The 25,470-nt window shown below is 42.8% G+C and overlaps 1 protein-coding gene across 1 annotated transcript in view; it reads right to left on the bottom strand.

The window, feature by feature from the left end:
- Positions 1–25,470, bottom strand: part of Eif2ak3 (eukaryotic translation initiation factor 2 alpha kinase 3) — a 64,854-nt gene that overhangs the window by 12,428 nt on the left and 26,956 nt on the right. The window contains exons 3-13 of the mRNA XM_040737825.1: positions 19,364–19,558; positions 16,974–17,107; positions 14,525–14,759; positions 13,632–13,794; positions 12,291–12,431; positions 11,270–11,392; positions 8,802–9,022; positions 6,271–6,383; positions 4,839–4,961; positions 2,919–3,068; positions 743–1,523 (exon numbers count right to left, since the gene is read on the bottom strand). Of these exons, the coding sequence (XP_040593759.1) occupies positions 743–1,523; positions 2,919–3,068; positions 4,839–4,961; positions 6,271–6,383; positions 8,802–9,022; positions 11,270–11,392; positions 12,291–12,431; positions 13,632–13,794; positions 14,525–14,759; positions 16,974–17,107; positions 19,364–19,558 (2,379 nt within the window). The remainder of the gene's footprint in view (positions 1–742; positions 1,524–2,918; positions 3,069–4,838; positions 4,962–6,270; positions 6,384–8,801; positions 9,023–11,269; positions 11,393–12,290; positions 12,432–13,631; positions 13,795–14,524; positions 14,760–16,973; positions 17,108–19,363; positions 19,559–25,470) is intronic.

Genomic DNA, 25,470 nt, shown 5'->3' with positions numbered 1-25,470 from the left:
ACACAGGGAAAGGAATAACCCTCACAAGTTGTCCTTTGACCTTCATACATACACCGAGCATACAAGCGCGTGTACACTCTAAATAACTGTAATTAAAAAAAAACAAAACCAATTGGTTGGTTTTTCAAGACAGGGTTTCTCTGTAGGCCTGGGTAGCCTTGAACTCAGAGATCTATCTGCCTGTCTCTCAAGTGCTGGGATTAAAGGTGTGTGCCATCAATGCCTGGTGATTTTTTTTTAAAGATTTATTTATCATGTATACAGTGTTCTGTCCCCATGTATACCTGCATACCAGAAGAGGACACCAAATCTCATTACAGATGGTTGTCAGCCACCATGTGGTTGCTGGGAATTGAACTCAGGACCTCTGGAAGAGCAGCCAGTGCTCTTACCCTCTGAGCCATCTTTCTAGCCCTGTAAAAAATATTTCTAAACATAGGAATCATGCAGTATAACTGCTCGTGGTGGACCTCAGTGGGAGACTCTTTTCCCTCAGGACTACTGGAAACGTTTACAGTAAAACAGAAATGAACAGCCTATAGAGGGAAATGCCTCGTCTGCCTGAACCTTTCAAACACGAGACCTCTTCCTTTCCTGTTTCCTTCCTGGACTGCCGCCCTCTGATGTCTGTATACCACTCCACTCTGCTGGGACTTTGGCTGAAGACTGACAACTGTTAAGTCCCACTCTGAACTGCAGGTGTCACACCCAAGCCCTGGTGTGCCGTTCTCTGACTACAGACCTTGAGGTCCCTGTGCATGAGTCCCTTGCTGTGCAGAAACTCCACAGCCTCTGCGATCTGCAGAAAGATGTGCAGACACACGCTGTGCTCCCTGTCCTCCATGCGGCAGCGCCGGTTCATCCAGTCTTTAAGGTTCTCCTTTCTACACAGCTGCATCTGAATGTACAGGTACACCTTTGGGGAGCTGGGCTGGAGCTGGTCCACAGTGTTCTTGGTGAGATCTAAACTTAGAGTGGTTGGCCGGGTAGGAGAGGTAGACAGGGTGGCTTCGGAAGAAGATCTGCTGCTGGAGTACTTGAAGTCAGTTAGCTTATTAACATAATGGTTGCCATTATGCAGCCGATTGGTTCTGGGGTCTTCCTTACTGGACGCATTGTCACAGCCAGAGTCTTCAAACACTATGGAAGAGGACGTGCCCTCCCTCGACCTTGTGTAGGGAGAAGCTTCAGAAGGACAAAGTTCGAAAGAGTGCCCCTCATCATTGCCGTCCACGGTACCATCCTCCATGTCACACTCTGTCAGGCAACTGTCCTGGAGGTTGTGGGCCGCATCCACGGACTCACTGTTGTCTCCGCAGTCTGTTCCTGAGAACTCCAGTGGGGAGAACTGGCTCTCAGAGGAACTTGTCTGGCCACAGGAAATGCCCACTGAGAAAGACCGACTTCTTTGCGGCGAAGGAGCTATGACTTCAATATGTTCTTTTGTAGAGAAAGGATCCATTCTGCGGATCTTAACGGATGGTGCATCCATTGGGCTAGGAGAGCTGAGTGGCCAGTCTGTGCTAAAAGTGGGAGAAATACAAAGAACTGAATAAATATACACCAAAATTTAAGTTATGTGACCAAAACACACGGGGGAAATAAAATCTGCCATGTGGGACAAAGCACATCTCATCCTATCTATTCCATTTCAAGATTTTTATTTGAAAACTTAATTTTGTTATAAGCTTGTGTATTTGTGTGTGTACCTCATGTGTGCAGTGCCTGTAGAGGCCAGAAGAGGGCACTAGATTCCCTGGAACTGGAGTTAATAGGCAGTTGTGAGCATCCTGATGTGGGTGCTGGGAACTGAACCCAAGTCCTCTGCAAGAGCAGCAAATGCTCTTCATTGCCAAGCCATCTCTCTACTTCTGAGAGCTCAGTTATATACTTGAAATAGTTATCTGTGTGTCTGCCTTTTGCACAAATGTAAAACAGTAAAGCAACACCAATGACAGGTTTTTGGTGGCCACAACTCTGAAGCCGCTGTGCGGATTACAGTAGCTCACAGGCTTTGATACAAGAGGCCACTTCCATCCATCCTGGAGTCTCTAACAGGTGTCATTTAACAAGACACTTCCAGGGACTGGAACGTTCTGCAGGCATGCTGTGTCACCGTTCTTCACTGTGGCTTTTGAGGGCTTGCCTTCCTACAGCATATCATACATGGAGGTATCTGCAGGCTACCTGAGCATAGGTACTTTTTAAAACTGAAACAGCTACCAGGCAATGGTAGTGCACGCCTTCAATCCCAGCACTCGGGAGGCAGGGGCAGGCGGACTCTGGGTTGGAGGCCAACTCTATAGAGACTTCCAGGACAACCAGGATTACACAGACAAACCGTATCTCAAACCAAAAACCAAAAACCAAAATCCCTGAAATATCCTAAACCTATTTAAAATTGATTTATAAGTTAAGAGAAAAACCTCACTTAAAAAAGAAAAAAAAAAAGAATGGATAAACAGAAGCATTTCTTTTTTTTTAATTTTATTTTTTACATAGTGAGTTTTAGATTTATTTATTTATTATGAATACAACATTCTGCCTCCATGTATGTCTGCACACCAGAAGAGGGAATCAGATCTCATGGATGGTTGTGAGCCACCATGTAGTTTCTGGGAATTGAACTCAGGACCTCTGGAAGAACAGTCAGTGCTCTTAACCTCTGAGCCATCTCTCCAGCCCAAACAGAAGCATTTCATATTGAGAAAAGCCATTGTGGGTCGCCTGAATATCATTTATACTAAGAAAAAGCATGTTGGGAAAGCCTAAACCAAATCTCAGGTACTTAACGAGCGGTAGGAGAATAAATGATGACACAGGACAGAGCACTACCGTACTTTCCTTTCAGGCCCCTGAGAGACCTCTGTGCAGAGCAAAGCAGCAGGTTAGAAGACACATGCGTCTACCCGAGCTACCTTTCGTCTTTGAGCCAGATTTCATCCATCTCCTCTTGCCACTTCTCTGGAGGAGTTTCCAGCCAGGCGTTGAAGTACCTCACAATGCCTGGGTGCTCCAGCTTAGCCAGAGCTTTGACCTCGCGCATCACCTTCTCCCGTGCCAATTCCCTGAAACACAGAAAATAGGACGCTGTCCGTATCTGAAGTAGTCTATCTCCCATGGTGAGAAAGAGAATACAAAAGAAGTCTCTTTGGATATAAAATCAAGAGCACGAGCTAGCCTTAGGCACATATTACGTACTAAATTACAAACTAAACAACATGTGTATTTTAGTGGTCCTCTACCCCCATTTCTGGAAATAATGACTAGGTATACCTACTTCCTCATCTAAATAAAGCTTCTTAGCTGAATGAAAATCAATACTGACTCTTGAATGTCTGTTGGTCCATGTGAGGAAGAGTCACCCAGGAACTAAGTGTCTGGGCATGCCTGTGAGGGATGATCTATGTAGATTAGGTTAAGTGAGGTAGAAAGACCTGTCAGACAAAAGGATGGAAGCTGAGTACTGGCATCCACCTCCCCGTGCTCCCTGACTGCAGCAGCATCCACCTCCCCATGCTCCCTGACTGCAGACACACTGTGACCAGGTGCCTCATGACCCTCTTCCCTGTATCTTCAAACCATGAGACAAAACCCTCCCTTCTTTAAGCTGCTTTTGCCGGACATTTGTTATAGCAATGAGACACATGAGCCTCCCACCTCAGCCTCCTGAATAATGTGTTATGGGCATACACCGCCAGGTCCAGGACAGCTCTTATTTAACAGTGGCAAGCCACAAGCTGCAGTTTGGATATGGAACATCCCTGGAGCTACAGGGAGGTGATGGCAACTTTATGTAGTGGTTGACTGGGGGGGGGGCCTTAAAGGGATCTGTTGAGTTCCGAGTCCTGTCCTTTCTCCCTAGCCATGAGGTGAACTCTTAAGTTGTTTTCTCCACCACACAGTCTCTCCCTCCCCACAGTCTTAAAAGTGACAAGGCCAACTCATCATCAACTGAAACCTCGGGAAGGAGCCAAAACGAACAACTCTACAGTGAACTAACTGGTCTTTTGTTACAATAGTGGAAAGTCAACTAATACATTATAACAAAAATGATTCTGAAATGCTGGGACTATAGTTCTTATATTTGCCTCAGGGGGGGGCTTAAGAATTCACATATATGTTTGTGTACACATGTTGTGTGATCGTGGTAAATGCTCATGTGTGTATGTGGTTACACAAAGGCCAGAGGAAGGTTCTGGGCACCCTCCTTTATTGCCTCACTCTCCATCATATTTAAAGGCAGGGTCTTTCTGAGCCTGGAGCTGGCTTTATTTTTTTCTTCTTTTATTTTTTAAATTGAGGCTAGAAACCAGGAAGATTCCGAGATTCTCCTGTCTCCATCCCATTTGGCACAGGTGTGTGCAGGATGCCCAGTTGTTTTGTTTGGGTGGTGGGATCTGAACTCTGGTCTTCATGCTTGTGCAGCAAGTGTGTTTAATCTCCAAGACATCTACCTTTCTAGTCTAAAAGACCACACTTTAAAACGCTCTACAGAGCACAACTTTAAGGCCACTTGTGCCTTGGCAGCACTCAGAAGCAGAGTCGGAAGAAGAAACTACATTATGACTGTGGAGGGCGAGGAGGATATTGTGCCTATGAGATGAGAACCAGTTTTTTTTTAAAGATATTTATTTGTTTATTTTATGTATAGCAGTGCTTTGTTTTCATCCATACCATTAGACAGCCCCAGGTCTCATTACAGATGATTGTGAACCACCATGTGGTTGCTGGGAATGGAACTCAGGACCTCTGGGAGAGCAGCCAGTTAGTGCTCTTAACCACTGAGCCACCTCTCCAGCCCGGAGAACCAGTTTTCTAAAAGCATCATCCATTACCTATTGGGGAGACGGATCCTCTTGATAGCGTAATTGCAATCATCTACTTTGTTTCTAGCTTCAAAGACAACTCCAAAGCCACCACGACCCATGCACTGAACTGGCTCAAAATCTGTTAGATACCTTAAAAAAATAGTTTTAAATGTTATAATATTTCATCACACACAACTGCCTAAAGTCTGTAAACTCTCAGAATGTATTTCATAAAAAGCATAGCTTGAATTTTACTAGCAGTATTCTAAATTCACCTGCATGCTCACATACTTATAAATTCCATACACATAATTAATAAATGGCTTTGCTTAGCTGGCAATCATGTGCTCTTACAGTAATTGTACTAAAGATCTGTTCTATCCAGAACTTTCTGTCAGCTCCCATAGTACCATCTTCTCCATTTCGCTCCCTTTGGAGCCTCCCTACTGTTTGGACTGCCGCCATGAGCCACCATGACTGGCTCTCTGAGTTTCTGGTCAGGTTCAGAGGGGAAAGCGAGTCTCATGATTGTATTTCCTCACTCCCAGACCAGCTCAGGCCGGATCTGTGTTCTCTGTGGTGGAACTGATTTCATAAATTCAGGCTGTGCATACCGGGTATGGTAATGAGAACACAGGGGGAGATGGGTCTGCCCTGTGCTGTGCATCACGCTCTCGCCCAGGTCCAGGGTTCTTGTTCCTGCTAGGTGCTCTCCTGGATAGCTGCTGCTCTCACTTAACGGAATCTCATCCTCCCTTCACTCTGCTGTCACTGTTTAGCTGTTCCCACTGCACTGGCCACACAGCGCACGGGACGCTTCCTTTTGCAGTTACAATGAATATCGCGCATCTCGGTACCTCTGTATCATGGGGACCGTAAATGCGGTCTTTCTAGAATCTGGACACTAGCCGGCAACTCAAAGGTTGCCTGTTGAGTTACTGTGAGAATTAATGCATGCCAGCTGGAGACTCCTGCAGTCCCCCGGATGGAGACTCAGCTGTTCCATGGAGGCAGTCTTATGAAGTACTCGTACACGCATGTTAATTTAGTAGTTGCCTCAGCTGGTCGGAGAACAGCTAAGGAGGAGATATAATCAATGCCAACCCTCCCTGGGCCAATTACCTTCACAGAGAAGGAAGAGCGATCATCTCAACTGCCAAAAATAGAGAGTCAAGGACCTCAGTACAAATCCGCCTTCCCAAATCCAAGAGCTGCTACACAGAGAAACCCTTGTCTCAAATAAATAAATATAAAAACAGGATCCTCACCAAATCAAAGAGCCCTCAACAGTTCATGGGCTGATTGTACCACCTTCCTATCTTCTAAAAAGAGTGACATCCCATACACGATCAAAGGCATAAATAAGTCTCACTCTGCTAATGTCTCAGATGGGATTTGAACTCATAACTCAATACAACAGAGGTTGTTTGTATGCATCAACATTTCCTAAGACTCTTACCTGGACACATAGCCTGAGTTTTTAATGTCGTTCCAGCTACTGTCACTGATATCAGCACTCACAGAATCGTACTTATTTTCAGTTTGACACTGAGTTTCAGACTCCTTCCTTTGCTGAGAAGGCAGAAAGCAGAGTTACTAACTCTTAGGACAAAGCTGAATGGAAGTCAGCTGATCATCTTAGCTCATGAGATAACACTGAAAAACAAGCAGCACTGGGGAAAAAAATGAAAAGCCTATACACAAGAAAAGGCAAGTCCCTTTTCTGTACTTCAATAGGTCTAAGTTCCCATTGCCAACCCCTTTGTCAGTAAAAAGTTTTTTTTCTTAAAAGATTTTACTAAATGTGTATATACCCTATGTGTATGTGCGTGCAGTGCCCACTCAGGTCAGAACATGTCAGATCTCCTAGAAATACAATTACAGATGTGTGTGAGATGCTCTCTGGGTACTGGAAACTGAACCTGGGTCTTCTTCAAGAGAAATAAATGCTCTCTAGCCCTCGAAGATGCTTTTTAAAAATATTCTGACTACAAGAAACTGAACTTGGCAATGTCTCTTTACCATCCTTAAAAAAAAAAAAGAAAAAACTTTCTAGAGGATATTAAATATTAGCAAGGCAAAAGGCAGAGGTAATCATGGCACATCTATTCTCTAATTGACTCTTGTCCTGCTGGGTGCTGTGTAAGGGACTGGAGAGCTGGGTAAGTAGCGAACTGGTTCCAGAATGTCATGTACAGGCAGAGAGAAACAAGACAGCTTCTAATAAACGCATCAGCAAGGGGAAAAGGGTGTACTTTCATTTATTGTGTACAGTGTTCTGTCTGCATGCATGCCTGTACACTAGAAGAAGGCACCAGATCTCATTACCTCATGGTTCTGAGGCACCATGTGGTTTCTGGGAATTGAACTCATAACCTCTGGAAGAACAGCCAATGCTCTTAACCTCTGAGCCTTCTCTCCAGCCCTAGGGTATTTTCGACATAAGCAGAGAATGCAACTTAGGAATCTAAGGATTCAGGTATGGAGAAAGGTAAGTTCAGAACAGGCAGGGCATAACCCACTCAGAACCCTTGCATTTCTGAAGAAGGACAAACCTCATTCTAACAAGGATGTGAAGTCAGCTATTAGAGGTCTTAACACAGGAAATGAGTTAAAATGGAGTGGGGGATGGAGAATGGCTTGCAGACCGGCTAGAGGCATGAGCACAGTTAGAGGATATTTCAGCAATCAGAAGATGAGCGAGCAATGGCATTTGTACCGAGGAAATAGAAATAGGACAAGGAAATGAAAACTGAAGATATTTAGGATGAAGACCTTGACAGCCCTGGTGACTGGTGAGTGAGAGAACAGCTTTGGCTGTGGTAAGAGCAGAATACTATGGTCTGAGACAGAAAACACCAGTGGGACAGGCTGGGACGGATGAGCCCCGTCTGAGATACGGCTCGTTTGAGCTGTCTGTATAGTTCTAACTAGACAATTGCTCCAGCGAAAGGATGTGGATCTGGGACCAAACCTTGACCCCAGCACCCAGGAAGCCCAGGCAGGCAGACTGCTGTCAGTTCTGGTCAGTTCATGGGTTACAGGGTTAGCCCCTTTCTTGAAGAAAAAAAAAAAAGGAGGTGGGATCTGGGAGTCTCTAAGACGCTTGATGCTGAACAGAACAGGAGAAGGAATGTGAGAGGAGACTCTGTGGAGCCCTGGGGTGTACTATGGTGGCTGGGAGGGGAGGGCCTGGGTCAAGGAAGTCAGAGAGGGAAAGTCAAAGAGACGCACTCAACAGTGTCATCACAGAGCCTCGGCTGGGGGACAGGAAACTGTCCACTACGTTTAACAAGAACTCACCTAGAGCTCTTGTCAAGGTCTGATTTGTGAGTTGTGGGAATGAACACCAGAACACAAGGGACTGAGGGCCAAGCGAGGACGAAGAAGTAGACGTGGGGTGCAGCCATGCCCTGCATCACAGCCACTGTGGCCTCTGCAGCACACACAACAGTGTGCTCAGAGGTGCGTCATTATACTTCAAAAGATACTCTATTTCTGTATATGAGTACGTGCGTGTATGACTCTATGCCAAAATGTACGTGCATGCCTATGGAGGCCAGAAGAGACTGTCAGAGCCCCTGTAGCTGGAGTTACAGGCTGCTGAGAGCTGTCTGATGTGGGTGAATGAGTAGCAAGTGCTCTTAACCACTGGCCCATCTCTCCAGCCCTCCCGTAGCATTGCAATAGAGTTGAAAAACAACTGTGGCTAGTTTTTGTTTTTTTACTGTGCTTTATCTGTTTCAAACACACACACACTAGCAGTAGCAGGCTGTGTCATACTGTCTAGTATGCAGCAGTCTTGACCATTTAGAGTGGCAGTCACTCTAGGACCTTGGCACAGTGATTGTACCTTCTTGCCAAAGTGATGGACAACTGTATAAGCATAAGTGATCCTATGGTAAAATCGGAATACATCAACCTTCCCCTCCTGTAAGCTTTCTACACAGCAGACGCCTTGAAACACATGAGGTTGAAAGAACACCATACCCTGTGGGGCTGAGGATGGAAAAGCCTGCGCACGATAAAGGTTGTGGCTACGATGCAAAGTAAGATCGTTCCAAATATTTCCTTCCACCAGTGCAGGAGGAGGACGGGGTCCTTCTTGCGGATGTTCTTGCTGTAATGTGGGCTGTCCAGGAATCTGACTGTGATCTGTGTGCTCCGTTTATTCCTTTCTCTCTTGTAATACGGCAGATAGTAACCATTATCTGAGACAATAAACATCAAAAGGGGTTTCCTGTTAAGACAACTATAATAATCCCCCCCACACATGCTTTTTAAATTCTTTTCAAGACAGTGATTCTCTACGTAGGTCTGACTATCCAGGAACTCATTTTGTAGACCGGGCTGGCCTCAAAACTCAGAGATCTGCCGGCTTCTGCCTCCTAAGTGCTGGGGTTAGAGGCATGAACCACCTCGCCTGGCACCAATTCCTTTTCTTAATGACTCTCTTGGACCCATGTCTTCTGGATAATGGCACACACTCTCTCTACTCCAAATAAAGCATCTTAAATTTACAGTAAATAATGATTAGGGAAAACCCTTCCAAGGGTTTTCACCATATTGATAATTAAGTTAGTACTCAAGCTTCCTTCAAGGTGTCTTCTGTTTTCTTTCACTTGGGACCAGTTAAACACCAGACATTACCACAGTCTTTTCTTATAGCTGTAGGACGACCTCCATCATGCTCTCTGTGCCGGCAATCAGTAAGTATTTATTTATTTATTATTTTAATGTTTATGTGTACGAACATTTTGACATGTATTTATGTGTAGGATTTGCATGCCTGATGCCTGTGGAAGTCAGAAGAGGGTTGCAGATCCCCTGGAAATGGAATTATGGATAGCTATAGGGCACTGTGTGGGTGCTGGGAACAGGACTCAGGTCCTCTGCAGAAGAATAAGTGCGTAACCACACTGACCCATCTCTTCAGTGTCAGATGAGTCATCTTCTCTCCAGTGCCAGCATGTCTATCTTTACTCTTCCACTTTGCACGACACAGGGGCAGACTACATAATTCTCTCTTACTGTCTTTGCTCAATTTTACATGTTTACTATTTCTAGTTCACAGCCTTCTGTTTTCTTACTGATTTGAGTTACATAATAAATTTTCAGCTGTAACATCTAACATAACTCATGTTTTTGTCTGACACCAAGTTGAGGATTTTAAAACTGTCAAAAGACTGCCATGTGTGAATATACCCCAGTTTTATTTTATTTGTTTTAAGTTATGTGTAGATGTGTGTATCTGTGTTTGGGTATATGTATGTGCATGAATGTTGGGCCCACAGAGATCAGAAAAGGGCATCCGATTGTAAGTCACCCCAAGTAGGTGCTGGTAACTAAACTTCGGCCCTCTGCAAGAGAAATATGCTTTCTTAACTACTGAGTACCTTTTCCAGCCCTTATATCCTAACTTTGCTGAACATGGTGGCATAAACCTTTGGCACATGCCTTTGATTCCAGCACTTAGAAGGCAGAGGCAGACGGATCTCTATGATTCTTAGGCCAGTCTGGTCTACACAGCAAGAACCAGGCAAGCCAAGGCTACACAGTGAGACCCTGTTTCAAAAGAGAAAATAAATTTAAGTTGCTGCTGTTGATACTACAATGTTATTTCATGTTAAGTTTCATTTATTTTTGACTTGTGCATGAATTTTTCTGAGGATAAAAGTGAATGACCTCATCTTAGATCATTTTCATGTGGCTCCCTGAGAAATACCCATTTTTCTTTTTCTGATTTTTTAAAATTATGCATTTATTGTGTAAGTATGTGTCCATGTGGAGGTCACAGGACAACTTGCAGGAGGGAGTTCTCTCCTCCTACCAAATGGGTCTAGAGCAATCATGTTATCAGGCTTGACAGCAAGTCCCTTTATGCACTGGCTTGTTAAAGACAAGGCCTCAATAAGTAACCCAGGCTGACTTTGAACACATGATCCTCTTGCCTCTGCCTCTTGAGTGCTGAGAATATAGGCTTGTGCCATCACGCCTGGCTGTTTTCATTATAGAGTAATAGTCTGTGTTTTATAATCAGAAAAATGACAGAGGAATGAATTAGAGCAAGGGGTAGCATCAAGCAGGTAATTAAATGAGGGCTAATAATAAAATATAATGCATATTTGTGGACACTTATGATGTGGCAAGCACAATGCTAGTTCATATTGTGACGATCTCACAGGTGTGTCTAGTGAATATGGAGTTACTACATTGGTTTTACAGATATGAAAATCCAGACACAGGGAAGATAGGGGTACCCAAACTGGAATTGGCCACTGGGTCCACCTCTGGCAGTCTAGCTGTAAACTTGTACCGCTTATTGCCTCACAAATTTACTTCCTATTTTTCTACTTGTCAATCAACTTACCTACATCTGAGTTCTATTGATTAATTTCAAATAACTGAATGAGACCAATGAAAGGGGGCAATTTCCACTTAGGAGTAATGACACTTACCATATGGATACTGTAGGATTGAAAGTGCACCATTACTGTATTCTTCATGGGAAAACTTATCATTACTTAGACATTTGTCAAATTCATCGGACCCAACCAAGACAGGAGTCCTAGAAGGAGAATCTAAAAAAGAATGCAAACTATTAACCCTGTGACTTTAATGAAAGGCATAGGCTCACTCATTCATCCATCCATCCATCTAATATTCACTCACAGCTTAATTCAAGAACAATTTAGGTCAAAGAGCCCAACATCCTTGCTACTGAGAAGCAAACAGTCCTACACAGAACACAAGGCTAGGAAGATGGCCCATACTTGCAGCTCTAGCTCTTGGAGGGAAGGAGATATTTAGCTCAGGACTGGAGATGAGCCTGGGCAACGGATCATATTTCAAAATAGCAGACCCAGAAAGAGTCATTCAAAGAATCACTTAAGGGTCAGCAAAATAACTAATTGGATAAAGGTATTTGCCATATAAGCCTCAAACTTGAGCTTGATCTTGGAACCCACATAAAGGTACAAGGACAGAATTACTCCACAGCTGTCCTCAGACTGACACATGTGCACAGGGCATGCATGCCCATAATAAAATTAAATAAAACAAGTTTTTTCTTTTTTTCCGTCTTTTTTTTTTGAGACAGGGTTTCTCTGTATTGTTTTGGAGCCTGTCCTGGAACTTGCTGAGTAGCTAAAAAAAGTTTTGGAGACAGGGTCTTACTATGTAGCCCTGATTGGCTAGAACTTACTGTGCAGATCAGGCTGGTCTTGAATTTACAAAGATCAGACAGCTTCTGTCTCCCAACTGCTTGGATTAAATTGCTCCCAATTGCTCTTTTTCTGAGATAGGGCCGTCTCTTGTAACCCAGACTGACCTCAGACTCACTATGTAGCTGAATAGGACCCTGAATTCCTCCAAACCTCCTGTTTCCACCTTCCAAATGCTGGGAGTTACAGGCCGGTGCTACCACACCTGGCTTACTAGAAAGTTTAGTGGTATTTGTAAAGTTCCTAAGTGACTTACGGATTAAGGGCTTCCATTTGATCGTCGGCAGAGGGATAATTGCATTTTCACCATTGACAGACTCCAAGGCCTTTGGGCTTGTAGGGAACTTTTCTGAGACTCTGACAGATGACTGCAGGTACAGCTGGCCTCTGTACATCCCTGGGCCAACCACAAAAACATGTCAGTCACGAGATGGAGTTCTTAAAAGTTGGCTTTCATTTAATGCACTGAGATGAATTCCCCTTCTTTGCTACACAGATCTTTCCAGAGAAGATGCTCAAAACATTTACACTTGGTTCAACAAAACCCAAGATATATAGAGTCTCTACATTGTTGTATTGTGGGTTAGTCTTTGTGTACACTGTACACTGTCAAGATATATCTTTGCCAAGGCGCCTTTTGATTGGTTTAATACAGAGCTGAATGGCCAATAGTTGGGAGGGAGAGGATAGGCAGGACTTCTAGGGAGAGAGGTGAACTCTGGGAGGAATCTGAGGTGTAAGAGATTCACCCATCACAAAGGAAGGAACTAGGACACATGATACAGAGGAAAGGTATGATGTATACATATATATATGTACATACATATATATATATATATATATATATATCCATCCTCTATATAAAGCCTCTACAATGTCCCTCACTGAATAAACAGCATCTTTTCAGTAACAGAAAACCATTACAACTAAAAGATTCCCTGTGCCTCAAAGAAATGGAATGACTGTCTCCATAAGGGTAGTTTTCCTAAACAACTGTAATTCAAGGGCCATGACTAACAGTTTGGCCAAATGCTATTGCAGTACATGCATAATATTTTCATTTGTTTTACAAAAGGGAGGGAATTCTTTATTTCCATGAATACATTGAAGATGTATTTGACTTGTTCATGTCGCCAAACACATTCAGATTACAGTTTTTCATGGAGACTGGGTTGAGGTATGGGCAGCATATAGTTTATATAATTTTGTTGACAATTTATTAACCCAAACTAATCTAAATATATACAAAAAACATTTCAAAGTGTATTTGTATGATATGCTCAGTAGGCAGAAGTGCAAGAGAACTTTCTGTTTTTCAGAAAAGCTATAAAGATGCCATGAAATAAACTACGCTCTGTAAGGGGAGAGCAAACCTATACAGATGCAAGGGAAGGATTTTATGTCTGCACAGTAAGAGCATCTCTAAGCCTTTCTAACATAAGTCTCAAGCGAAAGACTACACTAGACTAATTAGATCGCGGAACTGGACAGCTGGGGAGACTGCTGGAGTGCAAAGCAAGGCCCAGAGGTTAAATGAAGACTCATCAGTGACGCACTCTGGGCGTCGGTGGACTGTTCCCCAGCTACATCTACCCACCTAAGTACACGCTGTTCTCTGTGGCACCTCGAGCAGCCTCTACAATGTCCTCTTCATCTTCCAAAGCTTCTTCATTAGCTGTGTAACTTGTGTCATCAAACAGACTGATGGGGATGACCTTGCCGTCCCTCACCAACCACGCAGATGCAATTGGAGTACAAAACTGGACGAGAGGGGAAAACATTTAGTAACGTGAGCAGTATTTAAGAGGTTTCCACTTGTACATGTCATTTACTTAGCTATTATTTCTTCCTGTGTGTGTATGTGTGGTGAGTGTGTGCGTGCATGTGGAAGTTGGGTGTCGATGCTGGCTGTCTTTGGTTGCTTTGATTTATTTGCTCTTATTTTACGAAGATGGGTGTTTTGCTCGCATGTATGTTTGTGCATCACCTGCACACCTGGTGCCTGTGGAGGCCAGAGGTGTTGGATCTCCTGCAAATGAAGTTACGGGCAGCTGTGAATAGCCATGTGAAATCCAACCCGAGTCCTCTGCAAGAACAGTAACTGCTCTTGACCACTGAGCCCCTAACTCCTCAGTTCCCCCATCTTATGTCTGATACAGGGTCTCATCGACTACAGGAGCTCACTGTTTATGGCCTGCCAGTGAGCTCCATGAACCTGCCCTTTTTCTTCCTTCCCAGGGCTGGTTATGGATCTGGATTCCCAGGCCCAGCTTTTCATGTTGGCGCTGGGGATCTGAACTCAGGTTCTCACGCTTCGCTGCAAGTAATTACTGACTGAACCATCTTGCCAGCTCTACAAAATGTCTTAAAAGTCACAGTTTTAAAGCAGAGAAAAGTTGAGAAGCCAAAATGGAGCTACCTCCCTCTAGCACTGTGTGTGATTGAACAGGGACAGAGGGACGTAGCCACTGGGTCAGTGGTCTCAAATACCTGATACTCCCATTCCAGGTGGCCTCCCTTCTTACTAAACGCAATGACCTTCCAATCAGCAACGGAAACCTTTATCACCGTGTCCAGCATGGAACCTTCTTTTTCTTCCACATCTGAAATAATTTTAGAGTCTTCTTTGTTTCCACCAGGTTTAAAGGTGCTCTCAATAAATCCAACGCTAGTCTCCATGTCTGGAATATACCGAAGTTCAAAGTGGCCAACACTGAAATTCCACCTTAAATTTACAAAGGTGTGTTTTAGAATCTTATATTTAAATTAAAGGGCCAAAACTCCCAACAACAACAACAAAACGCAGCACTGTTTTTTAGACTGAAGAATAAAATAGAGCAATTTTGTCAGAACAAGTCACCATAACTTTCTGGAAAGGCATGCAATGCTGATTTCCACCACAAGAGGGCGTGAGAGAACCGTGGCTGATCCTTTGCAACAACCATTCTGAGGTTGAAGTCTGGAAGCACTATGGTCAGATGTTCTCTCAAAAACAGACACGTTTCATAAAGCACAACAAAATCACCTTAATATGAAGTGACATGCAGTCTTCCTTAATCACTTGAGCACATTCTATTCAAGTGCAAGAAAACACTGCCCAATGACCCACTACAAAAGGCAAGGTAAATGCATCAATTTTACATTCTAATGAAAAGATGACCTTGCAGAACAACTTCAGCTTTTTTTTTCAGTAACCTAAACTCTACTGTCAGCTCTCTACTAACCAAGAAATGGCGAGTCATTCCCTCAGTCCTAGGTGTCTGTGTTCTAAAGCAGCAATGTTTCCTCTATAGTTAAGAAACAGGAAAGCCACTAAAATGCCATATCACTTAGATATAAAATGGTTTAGGAGTTCTGAAATCTAGTAATACACACACACACACACACACACACACACACACACACACACACACACAGAGTTTAGAACTCTTCTGGTTCTGGTAACTCACAAATGTGCTAAGCTGTACTTCTGCTCCCAGGTGGCCGAGTTCCCACTAAGCTTTCAGAATTAACAGCCTCAGCAGGATAAAGAGCAGCAGGTAACAAAGCTCTATTCACAGGCCAGCAAAAATAGAAAGAAGAAATATATTCTTAAATCAGGTTTGAAAAAACAAATTTCAGGAGAGACATCTGAATTCTATCTCATCAGATGACAAAATCTGCAAGTCTGGTTCAGTTTCCAAAGATCATCATGGGATCTAAAATGATTTTTTTCTATATAGAAAACTCAGAGTTTAGTGTATCAGGCTGAAAGTCTGACCATGACAGAGGATCAGCATATCTAATATTTGAATCATATATTTAAGTGGAGAAATTACATAAGACATTCATTATTTGAAGAAACAAAAAGCATTAGATCTAATCAACAGTACTTTTAAAGGAAGCAGAGTAGATGATTATTCTAAAACTGGGAGCTGTAACTGCAGCTCAGTGATAGGACATTGCCTAGTATGTGCAAAGGGTTAGGTTTGATCCTCAGCATTACAAAAATGAAAAGGTAAATAAAACAGGGCTAACGAGACAAACTATGAAACTACCCACTGGACAATTAAAGAATACACATTAACTTTGTGTTAAGAGTTTCCTGCCATCAAATAAATTCTCTCAGTCATCTGTGCCAAGTGTCACTGACACAATGCAAAGCTGTTTGGTTTTTGTCACTATAAGCAGGTGATGAAACAGCCTGCCTCTACCATAGGCTTAAAAGTCATCTTATAGTAAAGACAAACTAGGTTCATTTCTGCTTATGATCTAATCTGTTTCTCAGGGATTGGGCTATGCCCTGCCTGTAACCTTAGCTATAAATGGTTCTGTATTGCCTGTTCCAGGAAATGGTAACCAGTCTTTCCAAAGTTGTTATAACCATCTTGCAACCCAACCTTTGTTTCAAAGTTGTTATGATTACCTTGCCATGATGACCTGTTGTTATCACTACCTTGTTACTACCAACTTGCAATGACGTCATTGTTTCAGGAGGTAGTTATGACTAACTTGTTATGTGTATGTTCTGCGCCTGTAACCCCGCCTATTTTGCACCCAAATCCCCAATTTGGAAACCTCAGGTCCAACACAGACCTCTCAAACCCCACTTGTATGTACAAATTAAAAAAGCTTGCTTTATTTAACTGCTTGCTTTAATTAACTTGGTCATGATAATTTGGGTTGGTGGCCTTTTCCCTTGCATCTTTGGGATTAACACAGGAAGGCATTTGTTTCTCTTCAAAGTATATTGTGCTTTTAGGTTAACAAATAATTCACAGAAACTCCACAAAGGAAAGTCTGTGAGAAATCTTGGCTTTAAAGGAGTCCCCCCCCCCAACCCCAGGGTTTCCCCTGCATAGCCAGAACTCAAGAGATCCACCGGTCTGCGGGGATTAAAGTGTACCACCATATCCAGATACCTTCTAAATAATGCCATTACTGACACTTTGATACTCACTTTTCACTGCCGCTGCGAGGCCCAACAGCTCGCACGGTCTTCTGTGTGCGCTGCAGAAGCAAGATGTCTTCCTCTTCCTCCATTTCATCACTATCCCATCGGCGACACCCCAAGGCAGAACAGATATACCTCAGCTGAAAAGACAGATATAAAATGAACCAAGAAAGCAACACACACACACACACACACACACACACACACACACACACACACACACACACACACACACACACACACCTTCCCTCCCTCCCTCTCTCCATATAGCCCTGGCTGGTCTGGAACTGCTTGGGTAGACAAAGCTGGTTTTGAACTCACAGAGGTCCACCAGCCTCTGTCTCATAAATGCTGGGATTAAAGTGTGTCATCATTCCAAGCATAAGATCTCTATTTTTTTTTAAAGACAGTAACAGCTCTGACTGTCCTGGAACTTGCTTTGTAGACCAGGCTGGCCTTGAATTCAGAGATCCACCTGCCTCTACCTCCCTGGTACTGGGACTAAAGATAAGTACCACCACACCTATAATTTTTTTTTTTTTTTTGGTTTTTTTCGAGACAGGGTTTATCTGTGGCTTTGGAGGCTGTCCTGAAACTCCCTTGGTAGTCCAGGCTGGTCTCGAATTTACAGAGATCCGCCTGCCTCTGCCTCCTGAGTGCTGGGATTAAAGGCGTGCGCCACCAACGCCCGGCTCACACCTATAATTTTAAAAAGTAAAATGAAATTTTAAAAATGCCCAAATACCCAAGAGAAGAGCATCAGTTAGATTACTAAATCCTAAAATGAATTACTTATAACCATGAAAGTTCTAGTAATATCTATTTCAGGGAGTGAGTGGTTTTAAGAATTAACATAATTGGAGCCCTATTTTGGGAAATTCCATGGAATATACAAGAAATGATAACCAATGGTATCTTTGAAAAAACGTCATTACTTAAGTTCCAGATGAGCTGAAAATCAATCAGCCCCACAATTTCCACCTAGTATTATGTACACAGTTTTGAAAAATTTGAACCGTTTCTAATACTTTTTGGCTTAAGAGAAAAGGAGGCTCCTCAGTTTGATCCAAGCCAAAATCCTCACAAAAGGCTGAAGACATGCTGGAATCCCAGAGAATCAGGTGATTGGGTCCAATCCTGCTGTTTTACAGAGGAGAATACTAACATCAGGGGGGACTGAAGACCGAAGCCCTTGCTCTTTAGAAAAAAGCAACACTGGCCTGTCTGGATAGCAGGGAAGACAGAAGCATGCCCAAGAGGTTGGAAGAGCCCGGCACCTGAACGAGGGACTGCCGAGCCGTGGGAACCTAAGGAGCCACATGCCCATTCTTCCTCCTCAGAGTGTAAATCTACACAGAATATGTTTACACATCCAGGGGCTAAGGTGGGTTTTAAAATGATGGTTTAAATTAGTCACTCCTGCTGATGGATTTACATTACAGACCCCATCCCTGGCAGGCTGATTCTGGGTTTATCCCTATCCCTTGTTGAAGAGAGTTAGGTCATTAATGACTTTGCTATCAGTCTGATCTAAGGCAAATCTGACCTGGGAGTTTCTGAACCTGTTAAAATCTGTTTCCTTATCTGTTTCGTGAGCATAGGCTTTCTATCAGATAAACAAGTAGCAATTACTCTTATCATCAGAATTATTATTAATCTTTGAAGAGTTCTTCACCTATAAAGATGTGAATAAAATGCATAATTCTTAGGAATATTACAAAGATTTCAAAAATAATGCACTGCGAAAGCACCTAGAACAGCATGCCATATTATTTAATTCTCCTCCTGTTACCCTGGCTCTGATGTTTACTCCTGTAGTTTTTGCTATGAGCCTTTAACAGCTGGACCATCTCTCCATCCCTCTGAAGTCTTATTAAAACAAATTCTATCCTCTGTAGGTGGACTGTTCTGTCCCGTCTGCAGCTCCCAAATACCACACAGAGACTTATTATTAATTATTAATTATGAAAGTTTGGCTGATAGCTTGGGCTTGTTTGTAACTAGCTCTTATAGATGAACCCATTTCTATTAATTATTAATTTATGTGTTGCCACGTGACTCCTTACCTCATCTCTCTGTACTGCCCATGCTGCTTCCTCTGCACTGGTGACTCTGCCTTCTACTTCCCAGAATCCTCTCTGTCCCCAAAATCCTTCCTGGCTATTGGCCGTTTAGCTTTTTATTAAACCAATCACAGTGACATATCTTCACACAGTGTAAAGGAATATTCCACAACAATCCTCAGGGGAAAATTACAATAAAGCTCAACTGCCAACTTGAAATCTTGGCGAGTTCAAGGCTAGCCTGATCTCCATAGAAAGCTCTAGGCCAGCCGCACAGTAAGACTCTGACTAAAATCCTATGTTTTCCAACACACCACACACATTGTCACTCACCTTTCCACTATATGCACTGAGTCCATACGTAGTGAGAGATTTTCCTCCAACCAAAACAACATCATCTCCAAATTTATATGAAGATTCCAGAAGGGACTCTACAGTGAAAGGAACGGTCTCCATGCTCTCTCGTTCTCGATCCCACTGGAAGAGGTCTCCGTCCAGGGAAGGAATTATCATCTTATTCCCAAACACCTAAAACAAAAGCTGGTTTTTAGAAGCTTCATACCTTGAAGAGTAATAACTAAGGTCTAGGGTTTTGAGCAGCACATACAAAAACATAAGTCGGGCTGGAGAGATGGCTCAGAGGTCCTGACTGCTCTTCCAGAGGTCCTGAGTTCAATTCCCAGCAACCACATGGTGGCTCACAACCATCCATAATGAGATCTGGTGCCCTCTTCTGACATGCAGACATACATGGAGGCAGGATGTTGTTTTCATAATAAATAAATAAATAAATAAATAAAACTTAAAAAAAAATGTAAGTCTATCAACCAGAAGTAAACTACAAAGGAACTTCCATCACTTCACAGGCCGACAGTTCCCTGGCCTGACAGTCAATCCAGTATGTTTTTTTTTTTTGCTGTTGTTTTTTTTTTGTTTGTTTGTTTTTCTCTCAAACTCTGCTATGGGTCAAGAACGTTTCATACTGACGAGTAAGTTACCAAAAGAGAGCGAGCCTGAAGTCAAAATAGGTTGCTGTTGTTTTTATAGCCATCAATATGATAAGGAATAGTATGGTTTTCTAGTAAATGGTAAACATGCATTATTTTCTAGGCCTATGTTATTCCAGCCAGTTACTGTCAGATGAAGGGAACACAGGGTAAAAGGGAGGCTAATCAATCAGTCTCCCTTTTCTTCGTTTACTTTCTCAAATCTGTTGTGAGTTGGACAGCTGATAATTAGGCAGTCATCCTTCTTTCTTCAAACAAAATCTGTTTTTCGAGACAGGGTTTATCCCTGTAGCCCAGGCTGTCCTGAAACTCTCTTTGTAGACCTGGCTGGCCTCAAACTCAGAGATCCACCTGCCTCTCACTCCCAAAAGTACTGGAATTAAAGGTGTGTGCCACCAAACCCAGCTAAACAAAATTTTGAGGGATGGCCCAGGAGAAGTACACAGACAAAACCCATCACCATATGGAGCCTGAATTCGGGTGTCTAGGGACAAGCATCATAAACAAGTGACGTAATACGTGAGTGATGGACACCATGAGGGGAAAGCAGAATTACAGTTAAAGGGACAGGAAAATGTGGGTTGAGTGAGAAGGAACTGTCAACAAAGAACTCATGGCAGATCCTGCGGAGAAAGTTAGTAAGAGCAGGGCAAAGCTCTCAATTCGAGGCAGCAGATCATGTTGACGTTTGTCGAACAAGCTTGCAAAGGTCTCTGGGTAGACATGACCTGGTCGTAATTAAGGTACCAGCAAGAAAGTGAACAGGTTGGGGACAACAGTGGAGGCATGGACAGCAGGCAGAAGATAAGAGGAGTTAACAGTGAAGGAAGTTGTCAGACGGGCAATATAACAGGAAGGTTTCAATGGTGGATTCACTGGGCAGCATGGGTGAAAGAAAGGAAATCGGGGTATGACACAAGGTCTCTAGCCAAGAACGTCTTAGGAATTTTAGTACAGCTCTTCATGGCACTGACCTACTGTTGGTATTAAAAATAAAATGTTACCAATTCCATTTAGTGACACAATTTCTATCTTGATCAATCGGGCTTAAAACTTTGTGAAGGGAGAAAATGGAAGAGTTAAAGACAAAACCCTTTAAAGAGAATCCAACCTTATTGCTTAATCACAGAATTCCCCTGGATTCCTTTGTTCCTGAAGCAGCAGGCTTTAAGTAGTTCTAAGTTGGCATTCAACTCATTCTCTTTGTTTCCTGTATCTCTGCCTTAACACTGGGGTCTGTAGGACAGTGGAGACCACAGTCCTAATTCACTTCATACTCTAGTTCAAATCCTTATGTCTGACATGGTCTGTTATAATAACCTCTTTACAGATCTCAACTGGAAATTCCTTCAGTCTAAGCTGATGTATCTTTTAGATTAATCACTCTGGGTCAGTTAAACTTGTTATGACAACACTGAAAAATCTTCAATGACTCTTTAGTATCTTCTTACTAAAGACCTTAAATCCTAAGAGCTTGAAGTCCTGTAGAGGACATTCAAAGTCCTGTGTGACCTCCAGTAACCTTTCTGTCACTTGTTTTTTCTTTTTTCCAGTGTAAGCAGAAATCTGGCGTGGTTACTTAACCAAACAATTACCATTCCTTATACAACTGCCCACTAAAACCCTACCTGCCTTCCACCTGGCATCACTTATCTGCTTCAAAATCTAAGAAAAATACCGACAGTAGACACTTGCTGACAGAAAACTTTCTGTCCCATAGTACAGTGCTTTTTTCTTTTTAGGTGCTAGAGGCTGAACCAAAGGTCTCAGGCACCCAGGCAACGGTCTAGTGCTCTACTCCCCAGCCTCTCTACTTTGCTTTTATTCTGTTTTCTTAGATTTATTCTTTTTAATGTGTCCATTCCCCCCCCCCCCGCGTGCGTGAGTGTGTGTGTGTGTGTGTGTGTGTACCACGTGTATGCAGTGCTTACAGAGGTCAGAAGAGGGTGTTAGACTGTGAGTTGCCATGTGGGCACTGGGACCTGAACCCAGGCCTCTTGCAAGAGCAGTCAGTGCTTTTTTGTTGTTGGTGGTGTTTTTGGTTTTTGAGACAGGGTTTTCACACTATAGTCCTGGCTGTCCCAGAACTCACTCTGTAGACCAGGCTGGCCTGGAACTCACAGAGATCCGCCTGCCTCTGCCTCCATACTGGGATTAAAGGCGTGCGCCACCACTGCCCAGTGCAGCCAGTGCTCTTAACCGCTGAACCATCTCTCCAGCTCACTCTGTATCTGTTTTGCTGGGTGCTCTGCCACTGGACTACATCGTTCCCAGCCCTGAGTGACTTCCTGTGGTAGCTAAAGCTGAGACCCTATTATGTTCTCAAAAGTGTTTATTGTAGAAATAACCAGGCACAGAAATGTTTATAATTTGGTTGTATCCAGTGACTGCTAATACACTCAACCCTAAAGTCGAGATTTTAAGTTTTCTATCAAAGAGGAAATGTCTGAGTCTAGGGCCAAGGAGAAGTCTAGTACAGGGTGAGCCATTCCCATCTTATTACAACAAAACCAATAGTAAGTGTTGCTAAGAAAAAAAATTGAGGAATTCCTGAGTTAGGACCAATAAAAAATAAATACCAATAAAATAGAATAAATACCAATAAAAATAAAAATCTGAAGATTAGAATTTGGAAAAATCAGCATTTTGTAACCATGAGAGTAAAGTTTAGATCAGACAAGAATTATCAGTGTTACTCTGAGGGGCGGATGGGAGGTGAGATGGGGGAAGAAGGGGAGAGTGTGAGGAGAGGAGGGAGGGGGAACTGGGATGGGAATATAAAATAATTAATTAAAAAAGAATTATCAATGTTAATTCTAGGCAGAAATTTTACAATGATATTTATGTGGCTTCTGTTGAGGTTTTAAAACAGCTTCCATGTTGTAGACCAGGCTGTCCTAGTACTTGCTATGTAGCCCAGGCTAGCCTCAAACTTAGAGCAACCCTTCTGTGTATTTCCCAAGTGCTGTGATTACCAGGCACGTGCCATCATATCTAGCTAATATCTGACTTTTTAAAATAAGTTCTCCAAAGATACTGGAATGTATGCTACCTGATATTGCTTAGTTTAAAATTACTATTTATTCTTTGCTTCCTTATATCTCTTTGTCGCTCTCTCTTTTAAAATTTATTTTATGTGTACTGGTGTCTTGCCTGCATATGTATCTGTGCATTACATGAGTGAATTATGGGCAGCTGTAGGCTGAACTGAGCCCAGGTTCTCTGAAAGAACACTCAGTGCTCACAACCACTGAGCCATTTCTGCAGTCTCCTTCCTGATACCTCTTTTTTTTTTTAAAAGATTTATTTATTTATTACACCAGACTGAATTGTAAATGGTTGTCAGCCACCACGTGGTTGCTAGGAATTGAACTCAAGACCTCTGGAAGAGTAGTCAGTGCTCTTAACCTCTGAGCCACCTCTCCAACCCCCTTCCTGATACTTCTGGGCAACAGCAGCTTATTTTTACAGCAGTTAACTTTGTATTTGTAGAATGTCTGACATAAAGTTGTCATTAAAACAAGCTTGTGTTGTGACATAGATACTATACAATAACAATATGTAGATGCTACGCCACTTTAAGATACAAATAAAGAAGTCAAGTATTTTCTGTTGTTTGTCTTCTCCATCCTATGTTAGCAATCTGACACTCTACACAGCCGACTGGCAGGTTCAAATTACAGTAGATTCAAAGGGGGTAAGGAGCAGTGTACCAAAGGAAGACTCGGTGGGTCTGCCACAGCAGCGAGCGTTTCCTGACAGGTTTCCTCTTCCACTAGGAACTCTTTCCCCCTGAAGTAGCCGCTAGTTCTGAAGGAATGCATAGGCTCCTAACTGCAGAGAGCAGCTGTCAGACTAATGTGGGCTGAAATTCAAAAACCACCTGGCTGGAAGACCCATGTATCTCCAAAGCAACAGAAAATTAGTCTCCAATTAGATGTTTTAAACAACCAAGATGGTTTGAGATGACTGACCATACTGAATAAATGGCTTTATTTTCAGAGTTAAAGCCTCAACGGTGGTATAACTCAGTAAGCACAAAGCATAAGATAGAAGAATTGTGATTCAGTATTGAATCATTCTGTCACACTTCTGGATTATGATTTTAGAAGTTTATTTTTTTTCAGTACCTGCTCTTTGCTGATTGGCTGCTTATGAGTCATACTTGAGGTGGTGACCTTTGCACCAATCTCTGCAAAGCCTTTCAGGCTGTGGATATGAAAGCAGATGGTGCTTTTCCTGGAGAGCTCAAGCAGCTATCTATATGCATGCAGTTCAGGTAGAGATGACATCATCCCTCACAATACCATTACCTCATCCTCTAAGCAAAGGAATGAGTCACCCTGACAGTCAGCTCTGAATCTCTTGATGGAAGAACAAAAATGTAGGTTTCGGTGCCGGGTGATGCGCAACCGCATTCCACCATCTGTCCCTGTGAGCAGTTATTTGTTCTGATCCGCTGCTCTGCGGCTCTAGCTAATCATGGGGCTTGTGTTCCCTCTGGCCATTAAAAAAAAGATAAATTCTTGCTGTTTTGTATTTATTTCCTCTATTTGATTTTCCCTGTTCACAATTTTAAAACAAAAGATCTGTCACAATGGCTAGCAAGCTCACTACTGAAGGAAGATCTAGAGCCCTTTTCTGTGCAGTTACCAAGAATTAACAGCTGAGTGAAGTCATTTGACTTCTGTTAGAACAGAGAGCTGAGCAGAACACATGTACATGTGTAATCGGAACTGCTGTCTGAAACACCAAGGTGGAAATGAGAACTCTGATTGTCACTGGAAAACAGGAACCTTGGTTGAAGATGAGGAAAAAGAAACATTAAAATGAACATGGGGGGGGGGGGAATCTTCCAGCTGCATGGGGCTGTTTTTCATTTAGCTCTTCCTTACTTTCTACGTGGCCATATTCCACCTTTAACTTACTATGAGATTTTTCAAACATGATATGTAACCAGGCCAATACAACAGCCCCAGGGTATTGATTTCCAATAATTACTGATACTTTGCCAGGTGGTCAATAAAAACATCAGGATGCTCATCTCCCAGATTGTCCCAAAGATAAACTTAACAGTGAGGAATTCCACACATACACATCCTATCTGATTTTCCCACAGTCCAGTAAGAGCCTCTTTGATTCCTCTTCTTCTTAACATTTTTTAAAGTTATTTTCATCTTATTCTACATATATGGGCGCATGACCTGAGCATGTGTCTGTGCACCCCATGTGTGCTTGGTGACTGAGGAGGTCAGAAGAGGGCATCAGAACCTCTGGGACTGGAGTGACAGACATTGGGAGCCACTATGTGGGTGCTGGGAATTGAATCTGGGTCCTCTGCAAGAGTAGCCCCTGAGCCCTTTCTAGTCCCACCAGTCCCTTTTCTGCAAAAGGGTTCTACGGCCTATACAAGGTCACACATTCTTTAACTTC

This window comes from Mesocricetus auratus, unplaced genomic scaffold (genome assembly GCF_017639785.1).
Source record: "Mesocricetus auratus isolate SY011 unplaced genomic scaffold, BCM_Maur_2.0 Super-Scaffold_100676, whole genome shotgun sequence".
Lineage (NCBI taxonomy): Eukaryota > Metazoa > Chordata > Mammalia > Rodentia > Cricetidae > Mesocricetus > Mesocricetus auratus.
The sequence above is the reverse complement of the archived record's forward strand: the minus strand, read 5'-3'. Positions and strand labels throughout refer to the sequence as shown.